Raw genomic sequence first — 19,734 nt, forward strand, 5'->3', positions numbered from 1 at the left:
TGACACTATGATAGATTTTGTCTTATGAAAGTACAATGTAATTAGCCCTTGATTGCTCTGTCCAGTTAAACCAAGTTTGAAAAGATCTTTAAGTTTCTAAGAATTCAAACTTAGTCCAATGAATCTATTTAAATATAGATTTCACCAAAGATAGACATTTTATGCAAGAGCTGGTAAACTTAACCAAGATTTTGAACTAGAGCTTCATTTTATTTACCATAAATTTGCCATCAAGTTTGCTGCCCATTTTCAGTTTCAGGAATTCCTCACGTGATACAGTCTTAAACAGTGGTTTGTTCGTCTTAACAAGATCTGGCAAATGACCAATAGGGGTACCAATATTTGGATTGTGAAACGATGCAATTGAAAGACGCTCTTTCTCCGGATTAATCACCACTCTATGTTCTATGCTTTTATAATCTGCATTTACATAATATCTCTTCGCTTAGAGGCACATTACAGATACAATCCATCAAGTCTAAAAGTGTATGTAACTTCAAAAAGGCATAACGTGAAAAATATCGGGTTCGAGCATGATGTCTGGAGGGATATTTGAGCATTCATTATTAAATGATTGAGTCTTTTGAACAAATGATGCCTTATAATCACCCTCGTATCAATAATAAAAAGATATTTTAACTCTCAAAGTATTTTGACTAACGGTCAACGCACATCGTTAATGTGAGATTGTCACTTGTTCAAAGGAATAACATGGCATATGTCACGTGACACATGTCATGTGTTGATAGTGATGATGTGACATTGTCACATACTAAAAGTGATGACATTATATAAATCATATGTCAAAATATTAACCCTTAATCAACTAATAATTTTCATCGAACCATAGGTCATTTTATTCTAAAATAAAATATTAAGGCCCAAGTGCTAAAAAAATTAGGAATATTTTTTGGCATTATGAACTTCAAATATGGAGTATTTGTTATTACCTCCATCATGTCTCCAGTATTGATGATCAATGCGACTGGGACGGGTTTAACAGGCACCCATTTCTCGTTTCGCTTGATTTGTAATCCTTCATTCACTTGAAGAAACAGTGTTAAGCCTGTGGCGTCTGAGTGTGGTGCTACACCGTAGACCTTGTTTGCCTCCGCACATGGTGGATAATAATTCATTCTCCGTCCTCAAAAGAGCTTAAAGGCGTCTCAGGATCAGTTCCAAGGTTCTTGGCAATCAGCTTAATAACATGAATCTTAACCTTATTTAACTCCATCAAGTACTTATCGAAGGTTGATCTGAAAACAGCACAAGTTTATCAGACAATTCATGGTATATACCGTATTATAGTGATGAAGTTGAAGGATCATTACCTGAATGAAGGGGGATTGGTCGGCCAGAATCTCATGCTTCTTATGGACACAGGTAGGGGTGATTAATGAGTTGAGTAGCTCGTGAATAACTCAAACTTGACTCGGTCAAAGCTCGATAAAAATTCGACTCGGTCAAAGTTCGATAAAAACTCGACTCGGGATGACTCGACTCGAGACCTTAACGAGTTGATTCAAGCAAAATCCAACTCGACTCGATAAGTTCGCGAGTAGCTCGTTAATTTTTTTATATAATTTTTTCAGTAGTTATCTTAAAAAATTATTTCATTCAAAAAATATTAATTTACTAATAGATAATAGAAAATATGATAAATTACTAATATATTAATTTTCTAATAAACAATAAAAAATTTATTAATTAGTATTTTACTATACTCAAAAAACAAACCATATTTATTATTTTTAATGTATTTATAAATTGTTACTTTGGAGTTTAGAGTTTAAAATTATTTCTTACACTCTTTTGATAATATGTTTGGTTAAATTTATTAATTTATGTTTATATTAAACACTGTATAGTATTAATAGATTTTACTTATAATTAAGAAAATAAGATAAAATTTTCGGTGAGCTTAACGCGCATCTAGCTTAACGAGCAATGAGTCGAGCAACAAGTTTTTTAACAAGCACGAGTTGAGCAAAAAATTAATGAGCTTAACGAGCAACGAGTTGAGTCGAGCAACAAATTTTTTTAACGAGCACGAGTCGAACACTGTCCAACTTACGATCGACTCGCTCGATAAGCACCCCTATACACAGGCACGCCTAAAAGGAAGAGCATGTCGCCCCAATCAAGCTTCTGGTCTTCTGAAACAACGAAGCCTTGACCATAGCCTTCGATGTGATTAGGTATCTATGCATAAGTCATCTTCTCCTCCAAAGGCAAGTTGAAGAACTCTTGTGTGTCCATCTTCATTTTCTCAATCACTTCATCTTCTACCCCATGATTCATTAGCTGTTTCACCCATCCATAAAAGTTAACTAGGTAAAAATAAACAATAAAAGTACTGTTCATTCAGCAATGTGTTTAGAGTAGGTACCTGGAAGAAACCCCAGTCTTTGCAAGCCAAATGAAGTTTTTACTGTCCATCATCATCATCTAGATTGCTCATGTCAATTACAGGAATCTCTGCATGGATTCATCAACAGAAACTACATCTAATTCAATCTGTGGTCTGATGTATCTGGATGGAATGTTCTTGAGGTTCTTGGATGCAAGAGCTTGGACATTCTCAACAGGTAAAGAACCAATCGGAACTAAGCTATGCACCTTTGTTTCCATTGCTGTAAAGCTGTCTCAAGTTCTGATTTGAGAAATTTTTTATGTCTATTTATAGCATTATCATGTTAATGCGTTAGGTTATTTCTTAAAGCGTCCTTTGTTGTTTATCATTTCTAATTTCTAAAACACAAACACCCCCTAATATTTTGTCTTTTATATGAATTATTGAATTAATATATATTTTTAATTATTATTTTCAAAGCTTTCTTGAAGCCTCTCGGGATCAGATCTTTGGAAATCTATAATGGACCCTCCATTAATGCCAATGATAATAAGGACGGGCCATAAACTACAAGGAGTAAAAAATTAATGCCTTCAAGTGTCTCTTACCATCGACTCTGAAACATCATCAGAGCAAGTTTTAGCATATGTCCCTCACCTATACCTTCTACGAACAGATTCTCAAAATTTTAGGAGGTGAACTTCTAAAATTTTAGAGGGAGAAAATCTATAAAATTCTAAGTAAAAAACAAATTATTCATCCTACCTATTTAAGACCGTCTTCCTCCTCAGTCGACAGGCCGGCATCAGCAGACACACGTGCAGCCGAAGACATGACCCAGGGTGGACATCCTGCCAAGTAACCAGCATCAATAGCAACCGTTGAGTTTGTTATCAATATCACTAGCTGTGAAATAACCAATTGTTAGTGCAAGATACAACATATATAGACTAAGGAAATGTACTGAGATTTTCCTATGAGATTTATGAATGAAATTCATTTTTATATTTGTATGTCTCTTGAACGCCCTATCAAAGATAAAGATTAGATTAAATTATTCAATCTAATCTATTTACATTCAATCCAATTTTACCTTATATAATTAGGTTTCTTTATAATCCTATATATACTCATTACTTGTAAATGTTACATTCATCAAATATACAAATCATTTACATGGTAATTAGAGCCTAATAGAATTTCTCTACTCCATCATCATTTTTTTCTTCTTCCGCTCTATCTTCCACCACCAACGATCCCGTGCATCTCAGCGCACCTACTAACTTTCCAATCAAACTTATGTCTACCATCTTTCCTGTTTGGCGTCAATATGTGTAGGTCACTCTTATTGGTTTTGGGCTAATCAGTTAGATTGATGGATCACAACCTTCCCCATCTAAGTTTACCAATGTTGCAACAAAGATTGCTAAATCTGAATATCTACAATGGTATCGTCATGATCAAATTTTTTTAGTGTTATTATTAGCGGTTGTGATGATCTAGCTCAAGCCCTCATTTCATTCGTTGTCACCGTTAAAATGGTGTTGGATACCCTAATCGCAAGTTATGCTCGTGCATCTCCTAATCACATTCTTGCTCTCAAATTCAAGCTAGCTCACAATCAGCATGGTTCCAGATCTATCTCCGACTACATGAAAGACATGCATGATATTGCCTCTAATCTTACCTGGACAAACTGTATGATTCTTATACAGATCTATTGATTTATATTAATCAATTAGACGATGACTATCATTCAATAGTTGTTGCCCTTCACGTGCGTAACACACCGACAATAATGCTTGAGTTGTCTAAGATCTTAACTGACGACGAACATCTTCTTCAGGAATCTAAACAAGTCATTCATGGTGCGTCACACCATATCACCACGACTATTGCAACTCTTCAAGATCTCTCCACTTATGATGGTTATAATACAATTTAATTGTATAATAGTATTTCTCTACTTATATCTCACATTGGTCGATGCATGGTTCCCACGACTACTAAGCCTCTTTCTCTCACAAATGTTTTATGTGTTCCTTAGTTACATGCAAATTTGGTGTTGATTTCTCAGTTATGTTAGGCTAATCATGTATTTGTTAAATTCTTTGACTGTCATTTTCTTATTAAGGATAAACCCATGAGAACTCCTCTTTTTCGAAGCAATAAAATTGGTGGTGTTTACTATGCTCCATGATCTTTTCTTCCTCGAGTCAATTCAACCAGTTGTTTGCTTGTGCATCAATTGCATCACAAGTTTGGTCATCCGTCAGATAAATTCTCAACCTCTATATTACACATATGTTGTTGGGAAATAACCGAGTAATTTCCCTATAACCAGATTAGTGAGAATATGAAATAAAAGCGAAAAAATAATACCCGAAATTGATAACGGAGTTCAGCCAATTTTGCCTACGTCTCCAGACTGCTGCAGATCTTTTACTAAAGAGAGAAAAATTTACAAGTGTTTACAAAACACTCACAACTCACAAGAAAGCTCTATAGTATTTGGAGAAAGAAATGATTTGGGATATTTTTGAAGCTAAATGGGTTAGGGTATTTATAGTTGAAGCTTAAGGACTAATCTTATAAAATACCCTAAAATACAATGACTAAATGTATAATTTAACCATTACCAAATTGTCAAAAGCCGCAGCTTAAATTGACAATTTTTTGCTGCCACCGAAAGTGGCCTCCGAATCTACCGAAATCATTGAATTTGCTCAATTTTGCAGCTGCCAATTTGGACTTTAACAAGCTGTCAATTTAGACTTTTTAACAATCTCCCACTTGAAAACTGATTTTAATCTATCTTCACGCCTTGATCAATGCAACAACATTTATGCTCTTGTTACTGTAGCATGCCAACTGAAGCTGAATACAACTTCAGTTTGTCTGTAGTCACCGCCCTGTAAACCCACTTGTTATTGGGCAGTTTCTCTGTGGTTGCCTTGTCCCTTAACGTCTTAGCTTCCTTCGACTCTTGTCTACTAGTCTTTGAAGGATTGTTCCTCACTTGAACATCCTCGGCAAGCCCTTGCTTTGACCCTTCTCTTATGATGGTCTCTGAAGCCATGTTCTCTACACAAACATGCTCGACAAACTCCTTGGACATGGACAACTCCTCCTGCACTTGACTTCTACTCGTCTTGGCAGAAATGAACCTTATTGAGCCAACTGTCAACGTCTCTTCGATCTTGGGTTCGTCCTCTTCTTTGGACAACTCGATCCTGGGCTCATCCATCACCTTGGATGACTCGGCTCCCCTTGGGTAATTTTGCAACACTTTTGGCATCTTAAGTCTGCACCCCATCGTTTGCTCGACTCTTACCCTCGGCTTAGCATCTTTGATACTCGAACTTGTGCCAAGACTGCACACATCTTCCCTAGACTCACCATCTGGTTCATCATTGAGTGGAATTTCTCTGCCACTCGAGGAACAATATTTCTTATCCTCTGACTTGCCTTCATCACGGAATCTCTTGTCGATATCCTCGACTTTCGGCTTTGCTTTGGAAGTCTTGTTCTTCTTGACTCCAAATTTTTTGATGGACTCATCGGTTTTTAAGGCTTTAGACAATTCCTTGACTTCCCTTTGGTCCAACACTCTCTTCGCCCATGGCTTCAATCCGAACATGGATGTGAAGAATCCATCTTCTTCAGTCAAACTTGGAACTTTGAGCATGAGTTTTCTGAATCGACTCATATACTCCTTAAGTGTCCCTTTATGCCTGAGACGCCTCAACTTGGACCATGCCTCCATCCTGGCATACTGTGAGCGGACTTGCTCACTTTGCACCATCGGCTTGACGACTTTATCTCTTGCTATCGCAATGGGTCCCTTCTTGTGCTCGACTGCTTTGACACCTGCAGTCTTGTCACGTTTTGGTCCTGGGCTGACTACTTGAGAACTTGTAGTCGCACCATGTCTGCCCCTTGATTCGACTACTTTGGAATATGTAGCCTCACCAAGTCTTACTCCTAGTTGATTGCTTGGACACTTGCACATATCGGGCTTTCTTTTGGGTTCGGCTGTCTCAACACCAATAGTCTTGCCTCGTCTCGATCCTTGCTTGGCCGCATTGATCCTATCAATCGGACCAAGTATTTTCCTTGGCTTGGTAGATTTAACACTTGCAACCACACCAATTCCTGCTACTTCTCCCTTCTTCTTCTCCCTCTCTCTCATCCTCTTTATGATGGTTGTAAGGCGACGCTTCTCGGGACATCCTCTAATCAAATGAGGACCATCACAGAAGTAGCACTTAAGTTTTTCCTTGCTCACCTTCTTCTTCGCCCCGGACTTAGCCTTGTCATTCTTTCCCGATGGCATTCCTTGGCTACGAATAGTCGATGGCTCTCCTTAGCCATTCGAAGAGCTTTCTCTACCATCTCCCTGCTACACCTTCTTCCGGTCTCCACCACTGTTGCCACTATCTCTTGGCATGGGCCTCGACGACACATCGCTACTTGGCTTATCACCTGCAAGCTCAATCAGCTTTCCTGTTACAGCTATGGCCTACGAAAGTCTCTGGGCATCACTTTGCTCTCCCCTGAGCATCGCCCCTAGTCTAAGTCCTTCCAAGAAGGTCTTGAGCGCACCCCATTCACTCATTTCTCCCTTGCATATGAACAGCTCCCTCTTGAGCTCATCAACTTTGTTTCTCAAAGCCATCGCTCCCACTCGAATCTGGCTTCTTTTGGATCGTTTCTGACAATTTTCGCGAACCACCGTGTATTAGAACACATCGGTCGACAAATTCGTATCGCTGACCAAATTTTACTATTCATGTGAATAGTAACATCGCACAAATATTAACAAAATTCACAACCAAAAGCTCATGATACCAATTGTTGGGAAATAACCGAGTAATTTCCCTATAACCATATTAGTGAGAATGCGAAATAAAAATGAAAAAATAATACCCGAAATTGATAACGGAGTTTAGCCAATTTTGCCTACGTCTCCGGACTGTTGCAGATATTTTATTAAAGAGAGAAAAATTACAAGTGTTTACAAAACACTCACAAGAAAGCTCTCTAGTATTGGGAGAAAGAAATGATTTGGGATAATTTTGAAGCTAAATGAGTTAGGATATTTATAGTTGAAGCTTAAGGACTAATCTTGTAAATATCCTAACATACAATGACTAAATGTATGATTTAACCATTACCAAATTGTCAAAAGCTGCAGCTTAAATTGATAATTTTTTGCTGCCACCGAAAGTGGCCTCTAAATCCACCGAATTTGCTCAATTTTACAACTGCCAATTTGGACTTTAACAAGCTCCAATTTGCATCACAAGTTTGGTCATCCGTCAGATAAATTCTCAACCTTTATATTACACATATGTAATATACTTTATGACTCAACTAGCTTGAAAGAATTTTATTATTCTCACTCACTTATTAATAAGAGCCATAAATTGTCATTTGGTTAAAATGTTATGGCAAGCTCTCGCCCTCTTGAACTACTTTATTATGATGTTTGGAGCACTAAATACATGTCATATAATGGATATTCATATTATGTGGTGTTTGTTGATCACTTCACCAAGTATAGTTGGTTATACCTGATGAAGAATAAATCTAATGTTACAACAATTTTTCCTCAATTTAAAAGGCTTGTTGAAAGTTTTTTCAATGGACTTTTGTGTCTCTATTCCCTAATAATGGAGGTGAGTTTGTTAAGCTGTTTTCCATTATGAATTTAGAAGGTATATCACACTTCACTTCATCGTTTCATACTCCTAAACACAATGAGACTGCTGAACGGAGACATCGTCACATAGTGGAGACTAGTCTTTCTTTACTTCACTTTGCATCTCTTCCAATAAAGTATTGTCCTCGTGATTTTCAGGTGGTTGTTTATCTCATCAATTGTGTTGAAAACATTTTGATGTTTCGATATAACAAATTAAGTATAATTGAATTTTAAGATTTTACAAATTATTTTCTAAGTATATTCGATTTAATTACTCGAATATCAAAATATTACTCCAAGTCTTTCAAAGATCAATTTCAATCCTTACTAAAGTGTAAAATTGTGTTTTAATCTTAAAATATTTTTGAAACAATTTACACAAAGTATTTCGAACAAAAAACGAGCCTAAAATCAATTTTTCAAAAGAGTGTACCGATGCACCAATCTATGCATCGATGCACCATTGAATAAATTAAACATCGAATGCATTTTATGCATCGATGCACTCAGGTTTTTATGAAAACATCAAATGCATAAAATGCACTCAGGTTTTTATGAAAACATCGAATGCATTTTATGCATCGATGCACAAGCCATGCATCGATGCACTCAGGCTATTTTAAAACATCGAATGCATTTTATGCATCGATGCACTCTTAGTGCACCGATGCACTAAGGGTCCAACGGTCGAAATAATTGAATTTTACACATAGTGTACCGATGCACTAGCCCTATGCATCGATGTACACATGCTCCCAACTAATTTTATTAATTGTTTTCACACTTAAACGGCTCTAATTACTTCATTAATGATCTCTAACGTTCAGAAGTGATTCAAGGAGTATTTAAACAAGCTTAGAAGCCATTGATCAATAATAAGAATCAAGAATTAAGAGAGAATCAAAGGGAAAGCATCAAACCTCAAGTTTGAGCATTTCAAGCCTATTTTTCATTCAATATTCATTTTGCTTTCAAGAACACTACTTGTACTCAATTGTATTCATTCTTGAGTGTTCTTTTCTTTGTTCTAGAATTGTGCAAACAAGTTTACCTTGTGTGTTTTTTCATTAAGTTTGCAAATTTGTAATCTTCTCTTTGAGAAAGAGTGTTCTCAAGAATTGGGGTATATTCTTAAGGGAGTTGTAAGGTTATCTCTTTGGCCTGAAAAGAAAGAACAAATTAGTGAATTTGTTGGAAAATCCTTAGTGTGGATAGCTAAGGTAGTGGATGTAGACTTTGGTTAAGAAAGTCGAACCACTCTAAATCGTTGTTTAAATCTTTTCAATTTTCTGCAAAAACTTTCACCGAAATTTTAATTGCCAATTCACCCTCTCTTGATCGATTCCATCGATCGATTAACTCAACAAATTGGATGCCAACATCAATATTGGATAACATGTCACCATACTCCATACTTTATCAACAATCACCGAACTATGATAAGCTTCAACCATTCGGATGCGTATTTTTTCCTTGGCTAGGACCGTACACGAATCATAAACTTGAACAACAGTCCGTTGAATGTGTTTTCCTTGGATACTCTATGATGCAGTCTTCCTATAAATTCTTGGATCCATGCACCAACATAATTTATGTCTCTCATCATGTTCAATTTGTTCCTCGCATCTTCCCATTTGCAACACGGAGTGTAATCACTATGCCAAAGCATTCTTCTCCAGCATTATTTTATGCTGCCTCAACATCATCTCCTACAACTTTATTGGTCGATATACTACGACAAAATGATGAATCAGTTGCAGTGTTAACACCCCTGCTTAACGTACCACAACAATATGGTGATCCACTTAATGCATCAACACCCTTGGTTGATATGTCATAACATAATGATGTACCTTTTGCTACAACAAATCCCTTGCAGCATCAAAATACACGATAACCACTCAATTGTATGCCAAATCTGAGGTATTTTGGTCCTTCATTTATTAATATCATTACATGTTATCCTTTGCCTTCCACATTAGAACCGAAAACTATTGCTCATGCTCTTAAAGATCCATTATGAAGGCATGCTATGGAATATGAGATTATTGTCTTGATGCACAATCAGATATGGGATCTTATTCCACAATCTAAACAATCTGTCGTAGGGTGCAAATGGGCATTTCGTGTGAAAAGGCATCCAGATGACTCTGTTGATTGAAACAAAACCAAATTAGTAGCAAAGGGCTATTCTCAAGAGGCTGGTCGAGACTATTTTGAGACTTTTAGTCTTGTGATGAAACATGCTACGGTCGTATTATCTTCACTCTTGCACTCATGATTGGCCTATCAAGTAACTTGATATCAATAAGGCCTTCTTAAATGGAACTTTGCATGAGGAAGTCTATCTAGAACAACCTCTGGGATATGTTGACCATACAAAACTTTCTCATATTTATCAGTTACGGAAGACCTTGTATGGACTAAAACATGTACCAAGAGCATGGTATATTGAACTTTTTCAATTTCTTCATTAGTTTGGCTTTCAGAAATTAAAGGTCGATGTATCTCTCTTCATTTGTAATACAAAGAGAGTTATTTTGTATACTCTAGTATATGTGGATAATATTGTGCTTACTGGTAATAATACTAACTTCATTGCTCATTTCACTAGCTTATTATCTAAGATGATTGCTTTGAAGGATATAGGGTTGTTCAACCACTTTCTTGGCATTAAGGCCATTTTCACTCTAGTTGGTTTGTTTCTATCGCAGGCATAATACATCTCATACATCTTGGCACAATTTCATATGGAAAATGCCAAGGCAGTTTCCACACCTATGTATTCTTCCGACAAACTACCTCCACTTGATCCATCTATGTCGCTAGATATCTCGAGCTATCGACAATTACTTGGACTTCTTCCATATCTCACAATTACTCATATGGGTAATGCTTTTTTCATTAATCATTTATCCCAATATATGTATGGTCTTATACTTGCACATTGAATAACAGCTAAATTATCATGTGTTATCTAAAAGGTATGTTATGTCATGACATTCTTTTTCGTGTATCATCTTCACTCCATCTCACTGCCTTTGTTGGTGCGGATTGGGGTGGATCCTCTATGGACGGAAAATCCACTATTGGATATGCTATTTACGTTGGCTTTACTCTCATCTCATAAAAGTTGGCTCGTCAGAAAACAACCTCTCGTTCTTCCACCGAAGTTGAATATTGTGCAATGACAAATGCAACTGCTGATGTACTTTGGGTCCAACATCTACTTTCGGAAATTGGTGTGGCACTAAACAAACCCCCATCTCTCTTTTGTGACAATCCCAGTGCCACATATGTTTATAAAAATACAGTCTTTAATTCTCGTATGAAGCATCTTGCACTCAATTATTTCTTTGTTCGGGACTTAGTTGATGTAGGTTCACTATTAGTTCAACAAATTCCATCCAAAGCTCAAATTATGGACACTCTTATCAAACCGATTGGACGAGATCTCTTTCTTCATTTTCGGTCCAAGATTGGTGTCTCTGATGAATCTTGTATCCTATAGGGGGGTATCAAAGATAAAGATTAGATTATATTAGATTAGATTATCCAATCTAGTCTAAATCTAATCTAATTTAATCCTATTCAATCCAATTTTATCTTGTATAAACCTTACCTTGTGTAACCTTTTATTTTCCTTATCTTTGTATAATTAGGTTTCCTTGTAATCTTACACATACTCATCACTTGTAAATGTTACATTCATCAAATATACAAATCTTTTACACGTCATACTTTGACATTTTTCTTTCTATTTCTCCTCCAATTGCAGCGAGTACATTTATATTTTCCAATCTTAAACAACTAATTTCTCAAATGAAAGAGAAGTTCTTGATTAGATGCAAAAGCCCGAACCAGCTTTATTATGTCCCCTTCGTGGTCTACTATGACTAACAACACATAATCCATTTCCTTGTATCAGTTTAGACTTTAGAGTTCATTTGTGAGTATTGGTCAAATGCTGTTTAGGAGAATCACGCAGTTGAGAGCATATTGAATCGATGTAAATATAGTTTTTCACCAAAGTTTGCATTTCCTGATCCAACATTTCCTGTTTCTGGCATTTTATACACTGGAGACGAAACAACTATAACGAAAGTTTCCACACGCACACCCACCAAAAGAAAAAGTAGCGTATAAGTGCTCAACATTGGACAAAAAGATGATAAAGTCAAATACGATTTTAAACTAGAGCTTCATTTGATTCAACAGAAGTTTCCCATTAACTTTCCTGCTAAACCTCAGTCTGAAGAACTCCTCGAGTGGCATAGTCCTGTACAGTGCATTGTTTGCCTTAACAATATCTGGCAATGGACCAATCTGAGTTCCCTTTTTTGGATTGTGAAATGCTGCAATTGAAGCCGCTCTTTCTCCTGATTAACCATAGCTCTATGCTCTATGCTCTATGCTTTTATATTCTCCATTGCTCATAATTTGCATTTATAACATTTGTTTAGTCTTTGCTAAGGCAGATTTCATATACAAGTTCAAATATTGTTATATTACCTATTTACCTCCATCATGTCTCCAATATTGGTGATCAATGCACCAGGGATGGGTTTGACAGGGATCCATTTGTCATTTCTCTTGATTTGTAGTCCTTCAACTTGATTCACTTGAAGCAAGAGTGTTAAGCTGGTAGCATCAGAATGTGGGGATGCATCAAAAACCCTGCTTGCCTCTAGACAAGGTGGATAATAGTTAATTCTTATTCCTTGTGTTAAATCCTGAAAAAAACTTGCAAGCTTCTCCGGATCAGTCCCCAGGTTATTGGCAATAAACTTCATGAGTTGAATCATAACCTTATGCAACTCCATTGAGTACTTCTCAAAGCTTTCCCTGAAAACAGCTCAAGTTCAGTCTCCCTATTCTTTCTTTCTTTCTTTTTTTTTTTAATAGTCTGAGTTGATTATAAGGGTTTAGAATTGTTTAGCCTATGACAACGCACACATACCCTATGGATCGTTTTTGACTTTACCTGAATTAAGGGGGATTGGTCGGCCAGAATCTCATGTTTCTTAAGGAAACAGGCAGGGGGGGAAAGGTAGAGCATGTCATTCCAATCAAGCTTCTGATCTTCAGAAAAAACAAAGGCTTGACCATAGCCTTCTTTGTGATTGGGATTCTGAGCACAAGCAATCTTCTCCTCCAAAGGCAAGTTGAAGAACTCCTTCGTGTAAGTCTTCATTTTGTCAATCACTTCATCTGCTACCCCATGGTTGATTAACTGTTGCACACATCAGTAAAAGATGAACTACCAAGTCCATTGATGTAAAAGAAGTAGAGATTGTGTTTCGCTTAGGTGCCTGGAAGAAACCCCAGTCTTTGCAAGCCAAGTGGAGCTTTTTGAGTTCATCATCATGACCTAGTTTACTCATGTCAATCACGGGAATCTGCAGGGATTCATCTATGGAAACGACATCTAAGTCAACCTCTGGTCTGATATATCTCGGTGGGATTTTCTCCAGGTTCTTGGATGCTAGGGGCTAGGGCTTGAACGTTGTCAACAGGTAAAGAAACACCAAATCCTCTGCTCATCACCTTTGTTTCCATTTCTGTAAAGCTAAGTTCTCATCTGGGAAGAGTTTAATTTCTGTTTATAAGCTAAATAAAACACTAACATAGTTACGTTACTGCTTTAGGTAATTTCTTAAATCATCCTTTAAAAAAATACCTAACCATTTTGTCTTTTATAAGAATTATCCCTGTTCTTTTACTCTTTAAGCCTTTAGAAGCTGCATGAATGACCCATAAGGTGAGAGGAAGAAATATGGTATAGCAATTGCCATATCACAATTGTTCGATGCAATTATTTTCACATCTAACTGTTTCTTTTATCATTTTCATGAAGAAACCTACGATTCTTTCTTAGACAACTGCTTTCCGCAAGGACGCCTTTATTATCCCTTTTAGTTAATGGTTGAAACATTATACGGTGAAACCAATTCTTGAAAACAACGGTACCATTTTGTCATAATCCACTCAGCAGCTTATCGTCCAACTCAAATAACTGTCAATTTTTATCATAGTTTGGAACATATTAATAGTCGGCGACCGTTTTGTAACTTTTAATAGTCATGAGACTCAACAAAATAATGTCCTATAGTCGGAGGACCATCTTATAACTTTTAATAGTCGAGAGACTCAACAAAGCAATACCTTATAATCGGGGACCATTTATATACTTTACCCTCTATTTTTCTTAGTACAAATAGATATTTAAATTTGTTTTAATAATACAATTAGGTATTTAATTATTTTTATGATACAAGTTGAGATCTAATATATTTTAATTATATATGTTCAATTATAATTAGTTCATACTTATACTTTTAATATTGTGCAGTTAAAAAGGACAATATATGCTTTATCTAAAACTTTTATTTATTCAAGTAACGTGTAAGTTTTTATCTAAAATAATAATTTGATTTTTTAAATATATTTTTTTAAAAATGAATTATAATATCAAATTAATAATATAATAAAAAATAAAAGATATTTCTGTTGATTAAAAGGTTTCAATAATCTGTATATTATAGATATACAACATAGAAGTAGCTTACTACATCAACTAGTTGGTTTGTTTGTTAAGTCTGATGAAGGCCCTGCTTTGTCATTTTCTTGAAGAAGCCTAAAGCCTAAGGATTAACAAACCTACAGTTCTTTCTAATTTCCCCATCAATTCCAGTTAGTACATTTATATTCCCCATCTTAACAACTGACTTTGCAAATGAACTGAAGAAAAGCTCTTGATCTGATGCAAAATCCCAAACCAGCTTCTTTATCTCCCCTTCATGGTCTTCATTCACCAACACGTTATCAGATCCTAACAGTCCATTTCCTTGATGAATGTTGATGTAATATTGATTGTCGAATTTTGCAGGAGTTAAGAAATCGAGCGGTGCGATCGCTTCGTCCCTTCCTGATTCCGGGCATATGGACCGGAGGATTCTTCGAAAAGTCCGGTATCGTTGGTACTTGTCGTACTTTTCTTCCATGTTTATATCGTAAACTCTTTGTCTGAAACTCAAGCATCTAGCCTTACCAAATGTATGGCTACCTGTTCATTTCATTAATCAAAGAATTGATTTTATGGTAGTGTTCCAATATGCATATATACATGCATGCATGCAATTTGCATACATACATTAAGGATTGAGAGAGAGACCTGACAAAGCAACCAAATCTTCTACATCGAGACCTTGTTGGTTAAAGTTGGCAATGAGAGTCTCCAGAGAGGAATTTGGGGTTGGAATGAACTGGTTTGCACCATCAAAAGCTTGCTTTCAAGGAGTCTTTCCTCCCTAACCAGACCTCCCAACTTGGGCCTCCTCTCTGGTGAAACAGAACACTTGGTTATGACGATGGTATTACAACGGCTGCCTCGAATCATTTGGTATTAGATCAGACATATATAGTAACATAAAGAAAAACTGTGAGTTTCAAATACCAATGTGACGGAATCACGAGCGACCATTGCTAGAATATCGGCACAAGAGACGGTCAAAGGACAAGCCTCTTCCAAAAGGTGCTTGATCTTATCGATGACTTCGAATCCACGCAACGAATTCAGGTTAGGCCCTGCTTGCTTTTCACTAATGATGTCTCCATTGTTGTCCAAAAGAATTGATGCATCACATCCCTAGCACCCCAAATACTATTTTCATCAATTAAACCATGGAAACTGAAACAGAAAAAGAAATCTAACCATGACAAAGCAATCGTGAAAATGCAAGCGAAGGAGCGAAGCAGCCATTCGAGGATCTTTAAGCACTGCAATCTCGACATTCCTGCTAACAATCTCTGCTGCCAAGGGACATGTTTCTTTGTAGTAATCAAGATACAGTAGTCCATCTTCGACGCTCGATGTAATTTTAACTGCGTTTAAAACCGAAACCAAGAGTATACAGAATGCTCTAGTAATCTCCATTGAAGCAAATGAAAAGAACCCTACATATGGAATCAAGGTAGCTCGTAGGAATATTGCAGCAACATATAGCTATCTATATATGCGTGCACGTTTTGACAGTTATGGTTTTCTTGTACCATTAATGCATCATCTGTTATTTTCAAACCTAATTGTCTTTAAAATATTCCTTTGAGCTCTTTAATCAAAGTTGATGCAACTAACCCAACCAAACCGTTGTCTTTATTTTCTGTAACTACTAGTCTTGCCACTGCTACAGTCTGAATGATCCGATTCAAAACCGAGAACGAAAATTTCAACACATATGTTGTAGTTTAAGCTCTTGTTGTGTTATTAAAATCAATAAATGCATAGTCAAATTATGGTTCTGTCTAACTCTTGAACAGTTGAACCTTTTCCATCATTCTGAATTTTCAGTAAACTTCTGAAAGTGCCAATTTAGTTCATACCATCACCAAAGTTTGGATTAAACTTCACATGAAAGAAGTTGAATTATGTACATTATGCAAGGAGTTTAAACTGCAAAGCTGAAATTTCTGCAAAATTTCTGTGATTTGAACTCGACCTTTAAGAAGAGTTTGAAGAAATATAAACTTATAACAGTAACTATATGACAAAAATAAAAGAATTTGTTTCTATACATTCAGCTCCACCGACATGACAAGTTTTAATGCTGTTGTTAAATCTATATCATAGTAGTCTGGTTCCCACCTCTTCAAACTTAAGGTCTGTTTATTTCACTGAAAACGTTTTTCGAAAAATGAAATCTGGAAAATGTTTTACAGAAATGTAAATAATTTTCTAGAAAATATTTTCTAGTGTTTGGATGGTACATTGTAAAATGTTTTACACTGTTTGATTAATTTTTCTGAAAACATTTTTCAGAATCTGTTTTTAATAAAGAATATATACATATTGGATATGTTTTATTATTTATTATTTTTAAAGGTTATTTTTTATATATAATTAAATTTTATAAAAATCTGTATTTTAGATAATATTAATAATTGATTAAAAATATATTATAAAAATTTATAAATCCTAAGAATGTTTAATTAATAGTACATCAAATTAAAACAACAATATTAAATAATATTGTAATAATAATAATAGTGTCAAAAATATGACTTTCAATGTCTTCTCATTACTACTAAAATCAAATGGATTGGTTGACGGATTATTGTCAAACTACATAAGCTCAGTAATTCGCTTGCATATAATAAGACAAAGACTTATCATAAATGGTGCCGGTATGTTAAACTTTGCACCGTTTAAGTATCTTAAGCCACAAAAAGCTTTGATTCAATGGGGTTATGACTTCTCAAATTGCGACTCATCGCAATGTGGGTCTAGCCAATCCCTGGGGGAACCCTTTGACATATTGGGGCTTGCTTTCCCACCACCTACAAGCTCTTTCAAATTTTCCACCTTGTTCTCTCGCCCTGCCCCGCCGATCCTTCTATCAGCTTCTTTTAGTTTTTGTTTAAACCGTTGCTTACGACTGGACATGTTTAGCTCCTTCTGCCATGATTGTGATGGTGGTGCACCATGCGATCCCAAATAAATGTTCTCTCCTTTTTTGGTCTGCACAAGCACAACAATAAATCACTAATTCACTATGTTCATTGGAGACATGGAAACTCTCACCCTCTCTACTGATAACAATCAGAAAATGATGTAGCATATTCTCTCTAATCCTAAAAGATGATCCTTTACAAGAGGCCACTTAGCACAACCATCTATGAACTATGTGCGAAGATATAATGATTTGCACAACTAGTCGGAACAAAATTTCGACAGAGATTTCATGGGAACAAAATGAAGCATTTCGGTGCATAAATCTCCTACGGTTTGCAAGACATGACAACGGACGGAGCAAATCTAGGACTACAGTATTATTGTACAAAATGAGTGTAGAAAAAGTACATTTTGCATGACAGACGATAATTTAGACATTAAATAGATAAATGAATCCTGGGGATGTCTTAGGAAAATATACGGCGTTACCGGATACATTAAAAGATATTTAACAAATTCGGTTTAGCGCTACCGGAAATGTTGACTAATAATAATGTAGTAGGTCTAAGTCATGAAGAAATATTAAAAAATTGTGCAACCGGCAAACTTAACTTGTCGGTTCGTGTCGATCCAAATTAAAAATGTATTGATCCACAACGATATAACAGGTAAAACTATGACAAAATCGGTATTGAAATGATAAAACCGGTAAAGCGGTACCGAATATATTTAAAGTGTCGGTACTTTAATATAAAGATCGACACTTCGTTAATTTAAAAGAGAAGCAGTTTTAGCGCCTATAAAGTGTCGATACTTTAAAAAAAATGTATCGATGCACAACGATATAACAGGTAAAAATATGATAAAACCGGTATCAAAATGATGAAACCGGTAAAACGCTACCAGATATATTGAAAGTGTCGATACTTTATATAAGGATCGACACTTTGTGAATTTAAAAGAGAAGCAGTTTTAGCGTCTATAAAGTGTCGATACTTTAAAAAAAAATATCGATCCACAACGATATAACAGGTAAAAATATGATAAAACCGGTATCAAAATGATAAAACCGATAAAACGCTATCGGATATATTGAAAGTGTCGATACTTTCGTAAGTACGTGTAATAAATTATCGATACTTTCAAAGAAATACGTAATTATCCTTTCGAAAGTATCGACACCTGACATAAAAGTATCGACACTTTTGTATTTGTATCAATTAAATATAAATAACATATCCGATGAAAATATAAAGGTCATAGCTAAATATCCTCTGAAAATAGATAGAACGGACGAGTTTTTGTAATCAAAGCGTAATTGTTGCTGCATTTCAGAAGGCGTTTCTAAAGCGAAGTTTGTTTGTTTGTTACTGCAGTCAAATCGAAAAGTATGTTGTCGAAACCATAGTTTTTTATTATTACAGTAATCGCGAATAGGGTTTTTATGTGTTGTTTGGGGTTTTGGAGTAAAGAAACATTTGGGACCGATTGCAAGTAGAAAGTGATATTCAAGGTAAAATATAAATGTCGATACTTTTATTAAATATTATAGGTAGAAAATGATATTATAGGTTGTATAAATGTGCCGACACATTTTGTAGTGGCCATTCAAATTCTTTTGAAGAAAACCGTTTTACCACAAGAGTAGTTATCTATATTTGTATATTGAATAAAGTGTATGTAACAAAATAATTTGATTTGCGTAAACTGATATATGAAGGAAAAATGGAGTCAATGGGTTGGAAAATTGTTGGTGGCGCAGATGACTTTGAAATTGAGGCCGAGACTCGAAAGCAACCAAAGGGTGGATATATGTACTTCTAGTAAGTATCAATGTCTTTTTGTTATTATTGTTGAAATGGTAATTGGATTAAAGTATCGATAAACTTTAAATTGATTACAAATTTTAAATGTTGACAGTATGGCCGAATGAAAAAGGATGAAGGAAGATGGCACACAGAGCGGTTCGGTATGTAAAATGAAATTGACATTGAGTATTATTTAGTGTTAATGTATTGATTAAGAAACGTTTATGTTTAATATTAAGTGACAAAAGATGTGAGGTCCAAATGGAATTCGATGAGTGATGCTGAAAAGGAACATTACATCACACAATCAAGGAATGATAGTAAAGAATACAAAGAACGGAGGAAAGCACATGAAATAAGGTATTCATTAAACTTGTAAATACGTTGATACAAAATATATAAGAACTATAACATT

The 19,734-nt window shown here is 35.6% G+C and overlaps 1 protein-coding gene and 3 pseudogenes across 1 annotated transcript; all 4 read right to left on the minus strand.

Moving 5' to 3' along the window:
• Positions 1-196: 196 nt before the first annotated feature.
• Positions 197-2,631, minus strand: LOC120193599 (annotated as a pseudogene).
• Positions 2,632-12,224: 9,593 nt separating this feature from the next.
• Positions 12,225-13,619, minus strand: LOC120193642 (annotated as a pseudogene).
• A 1,037-nt stretch (positions 13,620-14,656) lies between these two features.
• On the minus strand, positions 14,657-16,028 carry LOC120193644 (annotated as a pseudogene).
• A 1,116-nt stretch (positions 16,029-17,144) lies between these two features.
• On the minus strand, positions 17,145-18,009 carry LOC120193600. Its single transcript, XM_039196062.1, has 2 exons — positions 18,001-18,009; positions 17,145-17,577 (listed from the first exon to the last, which is right to left on the minus strand). The coding sequence occupies exons 1-2, from the start codon at positions 18,007-18,009 to the stop codon at positions 17,305-17,307; spliced, it is 282 nt and encodes a 93-aa protein (XP_039051993.1). The 3' UTR covers positions 17,145-17,304.
• Between the last annotated feature and the right edge of the window lie 1,725 nt (positions 18,010-19,734).

Source organism: Hibiscus syriacus, unplaced genomic scaffold, assembly GCF_006381635.1.
Source record: "Hibiscus syriacus cultivar Baekdansim isolate YM2019G1 unplaced genomic scaffold, ASM638163v2 tig00116996_pilon, whole genome shotgun sequence".
In the NCBI taxonomy this organism is placed as follows: domain Eukaryota; kingdom Viridiplantae; phylum Streptophyta; class Magnoliopsida; order Malvales; family Malvaceae; genus Hibiscus; species Hibiscus syriacus.